The following is a 20,493-nucleotide window of genomic DNA, read 5'->3' as shown; positions in this document are numbered from 1 at the left end:
GGCTTCTAAATGATTGTGGCTCTGTGTTTTCTCCCCTCTTATTGAACTTGTTTCCTTTTCCATCCTGTGGTCGTATTAAACATATGGATTAGTAGAGACTATAAAAGGAGCAGAGAAGCAACTGTGGCTTCATCAAGAGTTCATTAATTCAGAGAGACTATCTCTTTCTCTCTCTTGGTCTCTTGACACCTGTAGTGTGTTCTTCCCAGTATTTACTGATCCAGTGTGACTGACTATCTGTCACATCAGAGCAGTTCAATAACAGACTCGTGAAGCACACAACTTTGGTGTCACACACACACACACACACACACACACACACACACACACACACACACACACACACACACACACACACACACACACACACGGTTCATAGGGATAGTTTTATTTAGATTGATTACTAGTGAAGATTGTTTTCAGCAACTGGCTTATACCCTGTACAGCTAGCAATTAACTCTTTGTGGTGAGTTTTATGTTTAATATGTTTTCAGGTTGCAGATATTGTAGTAAGGTGCTGTAGTTCTTCTGCCTGGAAATTTCACAGACCAGTATTCAGTCTGATTGGTTTGTGAATTCATCCATTATTTAATCCATCCATTTTCTGTACCACTTATTCTTCACAGAGTCACAGGAAACCTGGATTCTATCTCATGGCACAAGATTAGGGACACCTTGGATGGGTAGTCAACCCATCACAGGACATGACAACACTCACAAAACTCTCCACACACTACAGACAATTTAGAGATGCGAATCAACATACAACACATGACTTTGGACAGACAGAGGAAACCGGCATTCACTTAGGAGACCCTCGAAGCACTGGAAGAAAATATAAATTGACATCATACACTAGATTTTTGTCACATGGTATCATATTTTTACCAGTTTGAATAAATGAACATGATATCAGACCAATATCAGTTAACAGTACTTGTATATAGACATCAATAACAAAACACCATTGACTCTGAAATTTACGTTATTTCATATTGCTATATATTTGCAGCTGTGATAATGCTTAGAGCTGTGATAGTTCCACAAAATCTCTTAGTTTTGTCTTTTTTTTAGGTAACATGGCTTGAGATAAAGCTCAGATGCAGATAGAGCAGGTCTGAGTAGGTGTGCTAGAAACTCCTAAGCACCTATAAAAGTGATATTATTTTCTCACGTTTAACAATCCGGCTCACGTTCGACTCCACACTTCTGTTAGCCATGTCTGGGTTATGTAAAGGTCAGAGTGTGTTTAAACCTGCCAAGTAATGTTTAAACTTACACAACATTAACACTCACTCTGAAGCATTTTTATAAATCTCTTCACCTTGCTGCCATGTATTATACTGTAATTACCTTGAATTTAATTACTCTGTTTCTCTTCCATCTTTACCTCACTCTTCCTCTCTCTATAATCAGGGATTTCACTAGCATTTACTTATCTACTTCTTTTATTCAGTCAAATCTTTACCTTTTTGAAATTCTCACCATCTCTCAGGTTTGAATTTGGGTTTCTGTTATGCTGCACCATTGGTACACAATTACAGGGGTGGAATAGAGAGCGATAGGAAGAAATAAAAAAATTATGTTTTTCCATAATCTCTTTGCCATGTCCTGCTGGCAGAGTCGTGTGATAACCTGCGGATGCCAGCAGGTGTCTCGTAACAGCTGAGGTAGCTGGAGACTTGCCATCTCATCATCAGTGCACCTTACTGTGACAGCGTAGTGCTGTCTATCTGCCTCTTGCATTCATTTACAAGCTTTTTATCTTTTAGAAAAGTTCAACGAAGCATTTATAGGCTGTGATGGTTTTTATAATCACTTTGAAAGTGACCCTAGATGACCATAACAGAGATTATTATGGTTTGAACCCTAATCAGACTGCAATGTTCATGAATATAATTTCTCTGCCAGAGTCAGGGGTCTTGCTTATTCTATCAATGCTCATTGGTGTGAATTGTTCTGGAAGGATGGCGTTTGAGATGCAGTAGAAAATGTCTCTCTTGTGTGCACTTCAGAGCTAAGATGTGTTGGTTGGTGTTGGATGCTGTGGAAATATCAGAGCTTTTCTGCTCTTTTTGTGTCTGACTGCAGCTCAGCTGAAACCTCAGTAAACCATCTCGTTTGAACGTTTTTTGTTTTTGTTTGTTTTTTTAACTTCACTTATCTTTCTTTCCATCATGGTCTTTCTCTGATCCCTCTGCATTCACACTTTTCTCCTGTGTTGAAACTTTTTGAGACAGAGTTTTATAGAGATTTATAGTCAAAGACAGTGTAAAGCATTCAGCCTGCATAATGAGTCAATGTCAAAATGGCCAGACAAAAAATGTTTATTAGCCCAATATCACATTTACAACAATCAATACATTGCATCAAAGTTTATCTGAAAGATTCATAACATTCGTTATCACAAATTATGGTTTTACCTTCTTTAATGGTCTTGCATAACCTCCACTCCCATTCCCACCCCAACATTTCCATATTTGTATTTGGAATTGAAATTGATTAAATTTTGGATTACAGGTCAGATTGTCGTCATGTTGAAAAATTATTTATAATTAGCACATTTTGCTAATTAGTAGCTGAGTCGATGGCAGTGTACTGTGTTGTGCAATTTCGCCCTCTAGTGGAATAACACCGACTTTTTTTTTATTATAGTAAATCATCTAAAAAATTCATAGAAATTTATCAGGCAATGTGTATAACACCACTGTTCTATAAAGCTAAAAAATACATTACATTTTGTAAAAATACATTACAATACGTTGCATTTTAACCCTGTACACATGCAAAACATGGGAAAACTTTACAATACATCAGTTTAAAGTACAAAAGTACAAAATCTATTAACCACCAAAGAGACAACTGTATTTTCTTACAATTTTAGCACAATTTTTATAAGCTGCACATTCAAGCAGATATCTAATTATGTAGCAGCAGTACAAAGGGAAAAAAGCATACAGATAAAGGACAAGAGCTTCAGTTACTGTTCAATAAAACATCAGGATGAAGAAAAAATATCTATCTGACTTTTATTGTGACAAAGATGTTGACACCGGAAAGGCTGGATTGAGTCTTTCAGATACTGCCGATCTCTGAATTTTCACACACAGTCTACACCAATTGGTGGGAGCAATAATAAAAATAAAAAAACACTGAGTAAGTGACAGCCCTATGTACAGAAAGCAGAACAATCAACCACACATACAACTCTTTTTTTTTCAGTTCCTTATGGTGGAAATGCTAGATTTCTTACTGGTGCTGAATCATAAGATTTTCAGGAGCACAACGATAGATGCCCCTGTTTTCATGGGGTTCTCTGAAATGCCACTGTACATTGCCTATAAGATGTTGGGTTCTGAATCTTGACATCTGAGTTTTTCAGGGAGCCAAGCAGTTGGCTGTCTGGCCTGTCTCTCAAATGAGTTAATTTCTCTTTAATATCACTCTTTAAGGCAAAGGAAATTACCCAGAAAATAACTACAGGAGTTTCTTTCTGAAGCGAAATAGCTTCCTGATAGCTCTTGGTGTATGAGTGAAATTTAATCAGTATCTTTTACAACCCCTTTGCAAACAGGGTTAAAGAATTCTAGATGTCACATTTGTTCAGTATTTTATTACTCATTGGCATTGTTTTGGATGTAGTTTGTCACTTGGTTTTATCAGAAATAAACAGACAGCTGTAATTCCAGCCATGCACATTAAACCATCTTACTTTGCCCTCAGTTCCATCAGATGCAGAAACAACGCTCAATAAACCCATCATCATGCTTGCGCTTTTCACAAGACCTCTGTTCATCTCTTCATCCATCCATTCCTCTCTCTTGGGCACAGGACTTCTGGAGTTTCTGCTGTCTCTGATAGCCTGCAGAAGGGCTTGATCTATTTAGTCCTGACAGTCAGGGAGCTCTGTATCAAGGACGGTAAGTGAGGGAGACGTTAAAATAGCGGCTGTTGTTAATGAAAGAATATAGTGAGAAGAGTGAAATATCAAACCTACAGGGAGAGAAAGCAGTTTAGCCAGATATAGAGCAGATCACTAAGACCCAGATTCATGTGAAAAGCGATGAATCTAATGTGCAACCTTTTGTGCCATTTGAGTCAGTTATTCACACAAGGATTAATCTTAATCATTCACGAAGTTGCGCTTGCGTTGTGTTTCAGGCAGGTTAGAGGGTTCACATTATTTAAGGACAGCTCAGGGATGTTTATGACCAAAACAATAAAGTGATTAGTCACATATTAACAATTCTTGCAATCACATGAGTTGGGTAAAAAGAAGATACACGTCAAGACTCTTTTCCGTTCTAGCTTCCAGTCAGTAGTGGAGTAAACTTCCCCTAGATGTCTGAACAGCTGAGTCACTAGCTGTCGAACAATGTCTAAAGACCTACAGTACCACTTCATGATGCACATCGTCCATGACCAAGTGAACCAGTATCGACCTATTTGTTGATAGAAACTGCCACATGCAGTAAATATAAAATGGTGGAAGCCATGTTTACATCATTTGACCGCAAGTTACAATCTAGTTCAGGGCAGAAGACTGGCTTACATTGCACTGTTCGGTTTCTGTTGCTTCAGTGTAGCTAGGATGAACTATGTAGAACTGGAAGGCAAAAAAATATAATAGCAATAATGAACAGAATAAAAAGAGAATTAGCGTAAAAGAAAATTATCATGGATCATCAGTGCAGGCAGACAGACAGAAAAATAGACCAAACATTTAAATTATTACCATTATTAATAAATGAAAATGAGATCTGGAAAAAACTCTGATCTAATCTGATCTGTGAGCGCATATCTTGTTGTTAAACATCATTGTAGGACTACAAGTGCCCTTCTGCATGTGTGGCCATTTAAAGCCAGTACATCGATCTCATCTCATTCTTCTGACCTCTGCATGTTCCTGTTTCATTCTAGTCTTATTAGGTCTATTCTAGTCTATTCTAAGTCTATTCTAAGCCTGGAGGCTTCTGACACTTCTTTTTGTTTTCTCTTTATTACTATATTTCTCTCTTGTTCTGTCTTTCTATCTTGTTCTTTATTTGTCATGGATAAAAAAAGAAAAAAAAAATTAAGGGCAAGAAAGCCCACCATCACTGTACTTGCTTTTTACCCGCTGATTGTATTTGTGTTTAGCTGCTTATAGTTTTATTAGTAACTGGATCTGCTTATTACATTTTCCAAAAAATAATTTGGAGAGCTGTCATGTACATTTGCATTACAATTATCATAGTCTAATCAGCAGTCACATTATATACGTTTTTATTTTATTTTTTGATAAACCAACCTGACATATGAAATTATATCCATGTCATTCTCATTAGCTCCCCTTTGGACAGAATGATGTTAATAATGAACAGCAACAGAATTCTCTACTCTTAAATATTCTAAAGCCTTGTGTGCAGGGCAACAGAACAGAAAGTTGGCCTACACTAAATGTCCACTTTATTAGGAACACCTGTACAGCTGCATGTTCATGCAGTTATCTAATCAGACAACCATGTGGAAGCAGAACAATGTTAACAATCATTCAAATACAATTCAAGAGCTTTAGTTTTCATCAAACATGAGAATGAAGTAAAAATATGACCTCTGTGACTGTGGCATGGCTGTTGGTAGCAGATGGGATGGTTTGAGTATTTCAGAAAATGCTGATCTTAGAATTTAATACACTCTGATCTGTGAGTGCATATATTGTGCACTTCTGCTTGTGTGGTAATTCAAAGCCCGTTTCTCAACCTTGACTCAACCTTCGGGCATCAGCATTACTGGAAATTTTATACAATATTTCTGTTTCTGTTTTACACACACACACACACACACACACACACACACACACACACACACACACACACACACACACACACACACACACACACACACACACACACACACACACAAAACTCTGTTCTGATATGTTAGCACATATATTGTAGCTAAATATAGTTCTAGGATTTACACAGAACACTCTTTACAACCGTGATGAACAGAAAAGCTCCTGGTCTTTAGTGGTAAAGTAGGTTGCATATTGTTTGCTGATCAATCCAGAATTTGAATTTACAGACTTAATAAATTACAGTTGAGCAAATGTCACACCAAGAGGCCGAATCATATACACATTCGGTTTCTTATTCTATATGTTGTTAATTATATAATTCTATTTGTTGGTATTTTTGCTGCTCCCTTTTCAGGGTCATTACATAAGCTCACATGGTCCACATATTAGATTTTGGCAGAGGTTTTATGCCAGATGCACCTCCTCATGCAACCCTCCCATGTCATCCATGCTTGGGACTGGCACTAAGAGTAAAATGAGAGTACAGGATCCTGCCGCTGAACCTCCATTATGCTACTGTACATACTATATGATATAATGTAATATAATTATACCACTGAGACCTTGAATATATAACGTGCACTTTTTTTTATTCACTGGACAAGAAAATGCTTTAATAAATACTTTAAATATAACTATTAAAAAAGCATCACTTAAACTTCAAAATAAAAAGATCTACGCTCTTTCTTCCTAGAAATAGAAAACCTCGTTCTGTAGCAAACAGAACAAATCTACATCTCTATTATCATATTCACAGAATTGCTTCACACAGGATTTGGTTTTTGCAGCATTCTGTGTGTAAACTCTAGAGACAGTTGTGTGTGAAAATAACAAGAGATTAGCAGTTTCAGAAAAACTCAAACCAGCTCACTGGCACCATCAAACATGCCACTGAGTTCAGAGAATTTCATTCTGATGTCTGATGTGCTTACTTGCACATGACAGTGAGATTGGATAATCACTGATAAAAAGTGTGCGAATGTTCTTAATAAAGTGTCTGATGAATTTATGTGCACAGTCTGTTGGAAGGGCTTACATTAAGTCAAGTCAAGACGCTTTTATTGTCATTTCAACCATTCATAGCTGTTGCAGTACACAGTAAAATGAGACAAAGTTTCTCCAGGATCATGGTGCTACATAAAACAAAGATGGAGCTATGAGGACTTAAGTAATTTCGTTCTAGCCACATAAAGTGCATCTGTGCAACCTGGTGCAAGACAAAAAGAAAGTGCAGGACAAAGGACAGTGCAAACAAACAATACTGGAATAAACACTTAATATAGTAGCAGCAGTTACAGTAAATGGGGTATTGTAATGTATTGTGCAAAGAGCAAAAACTGTGTGCAAAAACAGCATGTAAACAGTTTGATATGGGTGGTGGTGTGTACTGTACATAGATGTAAATTGGAAGAGTGTGTATTTGGTGAAGGTTAGTGCAGTCCACACAGTGTGTGTATTTTGTTCGGTACAGTTCAGTTCAGTTATTGAGGAGTCTGATGGCTTGTGGAAAGAGACTGTTACAGAGCCTGGTCCTTGGCATTGCGAATGTAGTGTGTGGTGTAAATGTCCGTGATACAGGGAAGAGAGACTCCAATGATCGTCTCAGCTCTCCTCACTATCCGGTGCAGGGTCTTGGATTCAGAGATGGTGCAGTTCCCAAACCAGACAGTGATGGTCTCAAAGGTCATTCTGTAAAACAGTAGGATTTCAGGTTGGGGGGAGGGAGATGGGCTTTACTAAGTAAGTAGAGATGCTGCTGGGCTTTCTTGGTGATGGAGCTGGTGTTGAGTGACCAGGTGAAGTTCTTGAAACACCAAGAAATTTGGTGCTCTTGACAATCTCTACAGAGATCAGAGATTAGTTTTAACATTCAGAGACAGGTTGTTGGCTCTACACCAGTCAATTAGCTGTTTCACCTCCTCTCTGAATGCTGACTCGTCGATCTTCCTGATAAGACGCACCATGGTCGTGTCATCGTAGGACTTGATGATATGGTTCAATATGTGCATTGCTACACAGAAATGAGTCAGCAAAGTGGAGTGTGAGGCAGTGTGGCAGTCTTTTAAAGTCTTTTAACAGAGGCACAAAAGGAAATTTGTGATTAATTGCTAATATGAAAGTATACACTCAGGGGTTTCGGAGTCTTCTGCTCTCCCCAAGTGCTTTATAAGCATCTAAAACTATATTCTATATTCGACCACTAAACCTCTGTGTAAGGTTATACCCACAGAGGGAAAAACAAAGGTCTCAAACTGAAAGCCAACAGAAACCTGACACATTTTATATCAGACTCATTTGTTCATACTGATGGAAAATCTCACGGAATACAACACAAGTGCACTAGAAAAAAAGGTTAGATGTTGGCCTTATAACTGCACAGAAAGATTAGATTATTAATTTGCTTGTTCTTTTTAAATGAATGCTGTGTATTTCACAAGTAGCAGGTTTGCTCTGCAGAACTGTAGGTAGTGCTGGTTGCGGTTCATTCACCTGCAAAGGCAGTGAGATTATATCAGGACAAACACTGAGGCCGTTCAGATCCCAGCGCTCAGCAGCTTAGATTTCAGTCAATCGACCTTTACCTGATGGTAGGACGGTAGTGTGAAACAACAGCTAATTTGAAAGCTGCAATGTGTGCAGTGTCCTGTGCAACTTTACATCACCTGCAGGATCAGGTGCTTATATAACTCTGGGACAAAACAAATCTGTTCTCCAATTCTGCAAGAAAAAGGAATTTCAAATGTCAGAAGGTCATCTATTTTCTTCCAGGACTCTTTTTCTACGCTAGGCCTAAATTGGTTCTTCCTTAACCTATATGCCGTTTTCTGCTGCTGAATGTACAGTAGTGGCAGTGGTGTTAATAAGGAAAATCCCTTAAGCCACAAATCCTTTCATTCAAATTTAAAATATCTCCAACCATGATGCATGTATGTGGATTGTCTATGAATGAATAAATTATTGTATAATTAATGTCAGAAGGTGATTGACATATCTGCCTTCGGGCTTTCGATGGTGTTGGAACATACGGGCATGGGTGAAGAAGGACGATGGCGAGGAATGGGTAGTATTGGGTAGGATTGGAAACAGTGATCACTCCATCTTCTCACCTCACCGGTTTCCCAAGAGAGCTCCGGATGAAGTTTTACTAACCACGGTTCTAGGGTCAGCCCTAGGATGACGTCCGCGGTGGAATTCTCTAAAAACAGAAATCAGATGGTTTCCCGGTGTAGGACTCCCACTGTCAGACCAAGCTCACATGTTGATGGAGGATCGGTTGAGGGGTTTGCCAGTCACAAACACAAATGCCAGTCACCGATAGCAGACGAGAGTATCCTGAAATTGACAGATGACAGGATGGAGACGACGAAGATGACGAAAGCAAAAAAGACATGAATAAATCCACAAAGGGTTAGAGGTCAGGCAGGTAGCAACAATACTCACGGAAGCATGCATGTACAGTAGTAAAGACACTGGACGGGGAATGAATGAATGAGCAGTCCTTATATATGTGTGAACAGGTGATTGGGAACAACTGATGGTAATTAGTAGTCCGGCGAAGCGGTGAGTTGCGGGAGAGTGAGTGTGGAGCTTGGCAAATCCGTAACATCCGTAAGTCTGCTAGGTCATTTCAGTGCAAGAGCACAGTTTCCATCACTGGCTTGACCATATGTTGGGGGTAGCCGCAACATGCAAAAGAGGCATGAAATAAAATCTGTGGTGGCCTGTTTTATAGGTGAGGTACATAGAGAGGGCAGGGAGGAAATGAACCTAATGTGTGGAAAATCAAGAAGATGAAGATTCTAAGAGTGAGAGTCAGTGAGAATGAACTCATTATAGCAGCATTAGACATTACAGCTTGTATTGTGTGTCTATGTGTAGGAGTCTGGGACTGTGTTTCTCATTTCTCATCTCATTTCTGACTTCTGAATGTGGAACAGATTTTCATTTGCACATTTTCAAAATGTATTCAGACAAAACTGCAAACCGATATAAGATCCAATCATCTGTTTCCATAAGCTGTTATTTAGACATTTATTACTTCTTTAACTTAGTCGTTGCTCAGACTCAAAGAAAAGTACAGTTTGCTGAACTACAGTATACTGAATTGAACTCTCTCTCTCTCTCTCTCTCTCTCTCTCTCACACACACACACACACACACACACACACACACACACACACACACACACACACACACCACACACACACACAATCTGTCTATCTATCTCTCTTCATATCCAGCTGCAAAAATGGCAATGAGCAGCATCCTGAACAGTGATGACATTAAGAAAGCCTTGGATGCATTCAAAGGTAAAGAGTGTGTTTATTCTTTCCTTTCCTTTAATCAAACAGATAAGAGCACTACAAATTCATCCTTGTACCATATTCCCCTTCAAGGGAGAGTAACACATAATAGTGATGATTAGGCCCAGGCTTCATCTTTGCCGGTGAAGAAAGTTTTCTTCATTAATCTTCTGCATGATGTGGACTATGAAGTGAACCCATCGGACATTTCATAAGACCAATAGATTTGTTCAGATTTTCACAAGATCCAATAACATGAATACAAACTGAAGAATTCAATTTCTAGACTATTTTTCTAATCAAATTTTGATTTTATATTGTTATAGCTGCTGACTCATTTGACCATAAGAAGTTCTTTGAGATGGTGGGACTGAAGGCAAAATCGACGGAGGATGTGAAGAAGGCATTCCACGTTCTGGACGCCGATAATAGCGGCTTTATAGAGGAAGAGGAGCTCAAGTGAGACATGGACACATACAGAATAGGTTTCATTAGTTAGTATGTATTTGAGGTTCATTTTCTCTGATATGTCTTAATGTGAATATAGATTTGTGCTGAAGGGCTTTGCTAGCAACGGAAGAGATCTGACTGATAAAGAAACTAAAGCCTTCTTAAAGGCAGCCGATAAAGACGGAGACGGAAAGATTGGAGTGGAAGGTGAGCAAAATATGCAACATTGCCAGAGATTTAAACAACAGAAGAGGTGCTAGGCTGTTGGCCATTTAAAGACTGTTACAGCTTATATTTCTAAATAGATTTTGATCATCTTTTTTTCTTTTCTGTGGTGAATTGCAAAAGGAAGACTTTTCCATTTGACAGACATTGAAAGTAAGACGGCATGATGCCAAGTACATGCATATGTCAGGTTCTTCTTTACAGCAGCCGTAGGAGCTGATCTGCCTTTACCCTTTGTCTTTGATTTGATTAATTGGAAAAACAGGACATACACCTGGTTCTTATAAGTGTTAATGAAGTGTAAATTTAAGCCCTCTTATTAACCCAACTCCAACTTTCATATTTTTTTCTTAAGACTTGTTGGTGAAATTTACTCATGTACCCATTCGAAAGCATATTGAACAAACATTGAAAGCATTTTCCCATGCTATAATGTAAAGATCTTGTAAAAAATAAATAAATAAAAAAGTTTGTAATCAAATCGTGAGATCTGGAAAGTATAATAATCACAGCAGATAGAATGGAGGGAGATATAGAATGAGTTTGTGCTGTAATTACTACCAACTAATAACAACTGAAAGAAGATCTAACCTAACTCTTATCTCTCTCTCTCTCTCTCTCTCTCTCTCTCTCTCTCTCTCCAGAGTTTGCTGCTCTTGTCCATGAGTAAACAACACTGTCCAGGCCATCACATTGCCCTAATGACTCCTGACACACTCCCTGCACACACACTAACACACACTTTGCACATTTTCACTCATGTCCTACTATCATGATATTTATTTATTTATTTATTTATTTATTTATTTATTTATTTATTTATTTATTTATTACTTTTTTATACAAATGTGATTCAGTGTTAGTGTACAGGTGAAGCGGTGCAAACCTTCATCTTGGAAGTACAGTATAAGCGGTAGATCTTTTCAGAGGAATAGCCCAACTCCTTCATCTGGATTATTCTGCATTCTATTTTATTTCTCACTTTCCCTTCTACATTTATCAGTTAATCAATTGTTCTTTTCTCTACTCCTTGGCATTGCTTTTCCATTACCCTGTCTCTATCTCTCCCTAACTCCTTTCTGGTACAGAGCTGTTGTGAAATACACCAAATAAAGTAGGTCAAACTGTGAAAGAAAAAAATAAAACAAGACAATATGCCTCGAGGTCTCTGAATCATCGGGGTCATTATTTTTTGCCGTCTGTCTTTTTGCTCTTTATAGCTTTTTGTCACATGTACAGTACTAATCCTGTAAATCTTTAGGGCCAGACACACACAAACTAGAGGTCTTCTCGGGTCTAAAGAAATTTACCCGAACTGAAGTGACCCGAATCACTTTTTACCCGAACCTGACGTGCATAATTAATTTTTTTTATAAGAAAAACCCGACCCGAGACAAACCCGAAAAAATTAGACCCAAGTCGACCCGACCTGTTCACAATTTTATTTTAACCCGACTGGATCCGAATGTTGCATAACTCTACACTAAAGTAACCGCTACAGACTGTCAAAATTGATTGACAGGTCTGTTTCAACGAAAATTAGCTTACCGCCAGCCACACGTCGCTAGCACACATGGCGCAAGTGGTCTTGGCAAACAGAGGAGAGGTTGGAAAAGGACTTGAGTTGATGCACACACGCAAGATACATTAGTTCGGGTCTTCTCGGGTTTGTTCAGTGAAAACACATTCATTTTAAATTACCTGAGACCCGATGCTGCTATTATTAGACCCGACCCGTGTCCGAGGCACACGTGAAACTTTTAGACCAGAACCCGCTCGGGTCTCAGGTCGGACCTCGGGTTTTCGGATCTAAGTGGACCCGTGAAGACCTCTAACACAAACACACACACTCACACATAAATATGTATGCATATATATATTCCAGGTTCCAGGAATTGTGCATAAAGCCTTGCACAATTATCGTGCTGCAACATGAGGTGATGGTCGTGGATGAATGGCACAACAATGGGCCTCAGTATCTCGCCAAGGTATCTCTGTGCATTCAAAATGCAATCAATAAAATGCACCTGTGTTCGTTGTCCATAACATAAGCCTGCCCATATTATAACCCCACTGCCACCATGGGCCACTTGATCCACAATGTAGACATCAGCTCACGCACATGACACAATACACGCTGTCTGCCATCTGCCCTGTACAGTGAAAACCGGGATTCATCTGAGAATAGAACACCTCTTCAAAGTGCCAGACACCATAGAATGTGAGCATTTGCCCACTCAAGTTACGACCACGAACTGCAGTCAGGTCGAGACCCCGATGAGGACAATGAGCATGCAGTTAAACTTCCCTGAGACAGTTTCAGACAGTTAGTGCAGAAATCTTTTGTTTATGCAAACCGAATGTTTCAGCAGCTGTCCGGGTGGCTGGTCTCAGACAATCTTGGAGATGAAGATGCTGGATATGGAGATCCTAGGCTGGTGTGGACGTACTGCCAAATTCTCTGAAACGCCTTTGGAGATGATTATGGTAGAGAAATGAGCATTCAATTCATGGGCAACAGCTCTCGTGGACATTCCTGCAGTGACAACTGCACGCTCCCACAAAACTGCTGTGTGATAAAAACTGCACATTTTAGAGTGGCCTTTTATTGTGGCCTGTGCAATAATCATGCTATCTAATCAGCAGCTTGATATGCCACACCTGTGGGGTGGATGGATTATCTCAGCAAAGGGGAAATGCTTACTAACACAGATAATGATGCATGATTATCAGAGTTGTGAAATAGGCCTTCAGTTTTCATAGAAAAAGTCTTAGAACTTTGAGTTCAGCTCATGAAAAAAGGGGGCAAAAACAAAACGTTTATATATATATAAAATTAGAGACTTGGGTAAGTATTGAAAACATTGATATGGGTGTTTTTATCTATAAGATCTATAACTTGATCAGGAAACCTGTTCTGTCCAAAGTAAAATATTGTCCCCGAAACACTCGCAGATAAATATTCACATCACCTCAGGAATTCAGAAGCTTGTTAATATTTAAAACTAAAAAAACAACCCTAACACTAAACTAACCATGTTTTATATATTGTTGCAGGATGTATCATGCAGGAATAGCTATAAAAGAAGCAATTCATTTAGCCTTATTTACAATTATAGTTTTATTCTCAGTGTCACTGACCTGAAAGATCCAATTAATATATAGCCTTTTATATGGGAAGAAACAGGGTTATAAAAGAGATTTATTTAGTATTTAAATCCATATCATGCAACATTTGGACATGTTCACAGACTTTCTTTACTACTTAAGACTAAAGTGTTAACCAAAAAATATATTAAAAAAACTTTTTAAAGTACATCAGATTTTAGTGTGAAAATGTGTACATTCTTGCTATCTTTCCCCTCATCTTCATGAGGGATGCTTGCCTTAAAGTCCCTAAGTAGGTTGAGTGCCTCATTGCATTTATGCATTTAAGGAAACTACTTATTACTAACTACTTATTACATTTTGCATGTTTTTTAAACGAGTTTAAACTATATGTTTTTATTCAGACTAAAACTCGTTAGCTCATGTTAGCTAGGCTATGGACATTTAAGAATGACTAAGAACACATATCTTGTCACTCTCTGTTAGCTAGCTAGCAGTAGAACTGACATGTATAAACATTTAAAAGTGAGTTACAAGAAAAAAATGCTAAACAGGTGGTTACTCAGCAGTGTCTTATTTCTTTCTTTACTGACATTAGAAAGAAAAGCAGGTGGAAAACTTACCATGCCTAAGCACATGCACTGGAGACTCATACAATGTCAACATAAACAAATCTTCATCATGTTAACATTTTTTGTCTTTATTAAATAACAACACATTTTTAATCTATTTATTATTAGTTTTTGATTATGTAGGTCATCCAACAATCCAATATACAAATGAATCCAATATAAAAATGAATTGTTACCATAGAAATTGCCTTACCATCACTATTAAACTCAAAGGATGTAATTTATATTAAAAGACTATACAGGAAAAATATTCTTTTGCCCTGTCCTGGATGGATCCCTTGAAATAGACTCAGTATTAAGAGCATGAAAAAAACAGTGATGTTTTATGAAAACATTCAAGACAATAATCAAATCAATGAAATAATTTTGAACCCCTTCTCAGATTTTAATCGCAGATGTCAATCTGTGATACTTTCTCTCTAAGTACAGCAAAAAAAAATTCAGTTTATACGCTGAGATAGCAAAAATATTTACTGTCATTTTCCTCCTCTCTAGACCAGCTGAAATGCGAGCCTAGGCTTTAGGTTTTTAGGTCATGTTAACAGTTGTTAATTCACTCATTAAGAAACCTAATTTAGAAATTAACAAACTAGAAAATTATCAAAGTAAATGTTAGAAAAGGTTGTGTCTACTCGATTATCCTGCTTCTTTCAGGAGAACAATATCTTTGAAGAATTTCAGTCAGGTTTCATGCCCCATCACAGCACAGAAACTGCTCATGTTAAAGATAGAAATGACTTGTTCTTAGCTTCTGACTGCATGTCACTATCAGTTCTTCATGATCTTAGTGCTGCATTTGACACTATAGATTAAGAAGAACTGATAGTGACATGCAGTCTTGGTCAGAAGCTAAGAACAAGTCATTTGTATCTTCTGACTAAGACTGCATGTCACTATCAGTTCTTCTTGATCTTAGTGCTGCATTTGACACTATAGATCACAGCATTCTCCTAGATCGCTTATAAAATTACACAGGTATTCAGAGACAGGCTTTATTTCTACTGTAATGCATTACTATGAGGTTGTCCTGCATCTTTAATAAAAAGGCTACCAGAGCAGCTGCCAGAGTTCTTACTCTTAAGAAAAAAGGTCGAGAAAAAATTATCATATAACCTCAATTTTATCATCTCTACACTGACTACCTGTTAAGTTTAGAAATGATTACAAACTGCTGCTACTTACGTACCATACAAGGCTGTAAATGGTTTAGCTCCCATGTATCTAACCATCCTTCGTGCTCTCTGAGATCACAAAACTCAGGACTTCTGGTAGTTGCCAGAATATCAAAGTCTACTAAAGGTGGTAGAGCATTTTTGTATTTACTTTAGCTCCTAAACTTTGGAATAGCTTTCCTGGCAGTGCTCGTAGCACAGATACACTTTCCCTGTTTAACTGCAGAGTAAAGACATATCTCTCTAGTCAGGCGTACACATAATACTTCCCATAACCTTGTGCTCTAATACATCTGATCAAATGCACTTTGATCATCTGGCGTTTGCTAACATTATGAGCAGCAGCTATGCTAATTCCTCTGCACTGCTTCTCTTGTTCTGTGTCATGAAGATTTCAGACCTTCACTGAGAAGTGGTCAACCCTGTGAGAAAAATAAGGCATCTATAAATGTTACAGTTCTGTTACGCTTTATGAAGTTTTCGGACATTCAAAGAGGAGATGATAACTACGTGTGGTCTTTGAGGACAACAACCTCCTCATCAATACACAAATGTCGGACTGTGCATTTATTATCACACCCTTTAGTGTCACCCAAATGAGGATGGGTTCCCTTTTAAGTCTGGTTCCTCTCAAGGTTTCTTCCTTTTCCATCTAAGGGAGTTTTTCCTTGACACAGTCACCTCAGTCACCCCAGGCTTGTTCATTGGGGATAATTCTAAAATATTTAAATATAAGTCTAATATTAATCTTTAATTTTTTGTGTTATATTAATCTTTGTATAATGTTAAACTTTTGATATGTTTCTTATGTTCTGTAAAGCTGCTTCGAGACAATGTCCATTGTAAAAAAGCGCTGTACAAATACATTTAAATTGAATTGAACTGAATTGAACTGAGGCAGTTGAATACAGCTGCTCAGTCTGCAAACAGATTTACAGTATGATGTGCTGAACTCTGATGGAGCCCTGTTTCCATGCCTCAGATCTCGCTGGTCGAATACATTATAATATGCGTGGACCTGATCTGTCGTTGGTTCTGGTGGGTTTCAGCTTCACTGTTGCAAAAGGGTTTGTACCTCTAAACAAATAGAGCACAAAGAGTTGAGGAGTGATATTAAACAGAGAAAGTCAATACTATACAACTATTGTGTAAAATTGGTTTGTTTGTACCTTGGGAAAAGTTCAGGTCGAGGGCCATAGGTGTCATGTCTCTGTTAGAGAAAGGATAAACATTACATTTACAGCATTTGGCAGACGCCCTTATCCAGAGCGACGTACATAAGTGCTTAAATCTCTAACACTGAATACATTAATGCTGGTTCACTAGGTTCACTAGGTTACATTAGACATTACATACATTAGACACTAGGTTACATTAGACATTAGAGGTGTAGTCAGAAAATCCTACTAGTGTTCCCTTCAAATGACTTGGAAGATAACATGATTGAACAAAGAAATGTTTTCTTGTCCTGAGTTTTTTTATTATTTTTTTTATTTTTTATTTATTTATTTATTTATTTATTTATTTATTTATTTATTTATTTATTTATTTATTTATTTTTATAGTTAGACCTGTAGTCTCTCACAGCTTTTCGTGCACACCTAAACACACATTAACTGCATTCAGGTCCTCCTGAGAAGTTCCTTTTTATGAGTTGGGTGCGATCAAGTCACTTTGGTTAGAATAAGATGGAGGTGGAAGCTTCTTTTAATTAACTACAAAAAATGCAGTAGTTTTTTTTAGACTTTATGTCTAGAAAGTGAAAAACAAAGAATACACATCAGGTGTTTTTTATATATTTTATCAATTTAAGAAGCCACTGTAAACTTTATCATTACATTTTATACACTATTTAATTTTGTGCAGGCAATTAGCCAGGTTTTTTTGTTTGTTAATTTGTGTTGGTAATGAAAAAAGGCCTATAATAACCATCTGAAATGCACAAACATTCAATTTTACCAAATTTACCCTCGACTACAGACATTGAATCAAATGAATCTCTCATGTTTTCTTATTAATTCGCCTCCAGCCCAAAGAAAATCCAGAGTCTATCACATTAATGATCACAATGTGGTGGCTGTCACATGTAAATACGTAAATACACGTAAATACAATCTTTGACATTACTTGAATGCGCCATCAAGTAACAAGTAAATAGCATGTTCTTGCTATGAAACTACATTTCAAGCATTAGAACCACAATGAAAAAAACACCATGCAAGAACAATAACACACACACGCATGCACGCATGCAAACAGACCCTCAGCAGCTGGAGCTGTCACCCTGCATCCACCAGAATGATGGCTGAGGTGTCATGGAGAAGAGAACTTTGCCACAGTGCCTCTGCTGGCCAAATCAGTGATCTGAGACTTAGCACTCAATTCCCAGTAAACCTCACCAACAACATTTAAGATACAATTTGACTACATATTCAACCTGTTACAAAAATGCATTAAGATCCGTAATCTATTGCTAAAAGTGAAAGTGAATAAAACATTAAACATTGTGAGGTTTTGTATGATTAACTTTTAAAGACTGGCATTTGGGTAATTTTCTTGTTGAGCTTAGTTTGTGGTGCCAATAAATATGTCCAATACATAAATGATTAATGCACCCAGCTAACCTGCTAACTGTGAGTGATGAAAAATTATAATGACAGGGTATATTTTGTATAAATAAATGTTATATACTTTTAATTAAACAAAACAGATAGAAACTTAGATGTAAAATTTTTACTCGTGTCCACAGTGTAAAAGATGATAGCCTGATTAAGTTATCTGAATTTATTCATTTGTCAAGTTATTAAGCCAGCAGGTAAACTTTTGTTTCTAAGCTGAATAATCTTTAAATATTTCATGCACTTGTGATATCTCTGACATTTCTTTTTATCATAGTAAAGGTTCCCAGTGCATTTTGTTAACTCAACATTATCTAGCCTTCACTTCACATCATGATTATGCCCACTTCTTTCACACTTACTTTGTTTTCAGAAGGAGTGGGAGTAATGGAGCGTGAGCTGTTCGATTGACTTGGAGGAGGTGGTGGAGGAGGTGGAGGTGGTGCATTCGTTCGGTTGTTCGGTTCGGATGATTGGTCAAGAAGGTTGCTCATGCTACTGCTGCTTCTAAGAAAGCCGCCGCTGAAAGGGAGGTCAGAGGTCAGGGACTAAATTGACATGGTTTGTGCTGTTTAAGATTGAGATCTTGGCTCACCTGAAGTCAGGCAGTCGAGATTCTTCCACTGTACCAACATATGCAGCAGGAAACCAGCCTTGTCTAAAAACACATTCACAAGTGTAATCACATCACACATGATTTAAGCTGAATCACATTAATCAGGTGAATGTCTCACGGCTCATAGTTACCAAAACACTGTTAAATGTTACAAATTTAAGCACAAAATGTTCATTCATTTTCTATAACAGTAGTTCTGACAGTAATACTGACGGTCATTTAAATAACAGGTTTACATTAATGCTCTTGTTCAAATTTTTAATCATTTTCTGTGAAACAGTTCATTCAAATGGACTTTCAGTATTAATAATAAAAATATCAAATAATGTGTTGTTTTTAACAGTAACTGTTCTATTACAAGTAATCTGTATAATTATGTTGGCTTTGTAGAAGCCACATGCACCAAATTCGGATATGTCGGTGGCCCTGGTCTGACATTTTATGCTCTTACTTTTCTAAACGATCGGAATTCCGGAATTCGCAGTACGGAAGCTCAAAATGGCCTTTTTTCCCCCATTTTTTCTTCCATTATAAACTTTGGAGGTTTACTGTATAACTCGGCAAGTTTTCGAGCGATTTACACTGAACTCAGACAGGTTCTTTAGGACCTTACTCCGGACGAAATTTTTATTTCGGGATTCCGATGGAACTTTCAGTTGTCCCGTAGTCAATGATCGAACATCCCATAGACTTGAATGGGGAATTCTTAAAATCTAAGCTCTCACACACACGCAGCGTGCGCAGAGCTCACTCACAGCTTCTCTCTATACAGTATAATAATAAGTAGCATCCCATAATGACTGCAGTATTGACATGAAATGTCCAAATCCTCAGTAGCCACTTTTCGCCAAAAGTATTGGCACCCCACCGGGTATTCTGGTGACGGCGCTCGACACCACGTGACGTCACTTGTAGCCCCGCCCCCAAAAATTAGCACAACCTGGATATGTCATATATCAAAACACTCAGCACAATGAGGGGAACTGCCTCACGTGTATTCTGATCACGTCACATGCTCATATCCGCTTACCTCCAAAAGTATTGGCACCCTAGTGGGCCCGTAGCTTTCACAATCTTTCTGTCCTCTTGCCTCCAAAAGTAACACTGACCCTTATGTCCACTCGCCTTAAAAAGCACTGCAATACTTGCACCATCAAAGCCAACATCAAAGTTTGTCGTGACAAACTTTACAAATCTAGTTATTTATACAGGATGATGATATTTTCTTTGAGCATATGTCTATCATGGGAATCACAATGTCTATCATGATGTCTATCATGGGGATTTGTGCTATCCTGCAATTACTTGTAACATGACAAGTGGAAAATTTTGGCTTATTAACTAAATAAGAAATAAGAGATGCTATGTGATAGAATGATTGTTTAAAGCTGCTATAATATAAAGGATAACAGGAACTAGCCTGTTTCATGAATTACCACAAGGTTAAGTATAACTATAAACTAAATTGAAAAAAATGCTGTTCTTAAAAGAATTTAATGACAGGCAAAATTTGCATGATATAAGAGGAA

The 20,493-nt window shown here is 37.7% G+C and overlaps 2 protein-coding genes across 2 annotated transcripts in view; one reads left to right on the top strand and one right to left on the bottom strand.

Moving 5' to 3' along the window:
- Window positions 1–12,000, top strand: part of pvalb6 (parvalbumin 6) — a 35,941-nt gene extending 23,941 nt beyond the window's left edge. The window contains exons 2-5 of the mRNA XM_027139164.2: window positions 10,081–10,149; window positions 10,470–10,602; window positions 10,691–10,800; window positions 11,463–12,000. Of these exons, the coding sequence (XP_026994965.1) occupies window positions 10,089–10,149; window positions 10,470–10,602; window positions 10,691–10,800; window positions 11,463–11,488 (330 nt within the window). The 5' untranslated portion in view covers window positions 10,081–10,088 and the 3' untranslated portion in view covers window positions 11,489–12,000. The remainder of the gene's footprint in view (window positions 1–10,080; window positions 10,150–10,469; window positions 10,603–10,690; window positions 10,801–11,462) is intronic.
- A 4,500-nt stretch (window positions 12,001–16,500) lies between these two features.
- The window catches only part of baiap2l2a (BAR/IMD domain containing adaptor protein 2 like 2a), an 8,749-nt gene continuing 4,756 nt past the window's right edge, over window positions 16,501–20,493 (bottom strand). The window contains exons 11-14 of the mRNA XM_027138984.2: window positions 18,944–19,006; window positions 18,711–18,870; window positions 16,900–16,940; window positions 16,501–16,807 (exon numbers count right to left, since the gene is read on the bottom strand). Coding sequence (XP_026994785.1) covers window positions 16,732–16,807; window positions 16,900–16,940; window positions 18,711–18,870; window positions 18,944–19,006 — 340 coding nt within the window. The 3' untranslated portion in view covers window positions 16,501–16,731. The remainder of the gene's footprint in view (window positions 16,808–16,899; window positions 16,941–18,710; window positions 18,871–18,943; window positions 19,007–20,493) is intronic.

Source organism: Tachysurus fulvidraco, chromosome 15 (assembly GCF_022655615.1).
Source record: "Tachysurus fulvidraco isolate hzauxx_2018 chromosome 15, HZAU_PFXX_2.0, whole genome shotgun sequence".
Lineage (NCBI taxonomy): Eukaryota > Metazoa > Chordata > Actinopteri > Siluriformes > Bagridae > Tachysurus > Tachysurus fulvidraco.
The sequence above is the reverse complement of the archived record's forward strand: the minus strand, read 5'-3'. Positions and strand labels throughout refer to the sequence as shown.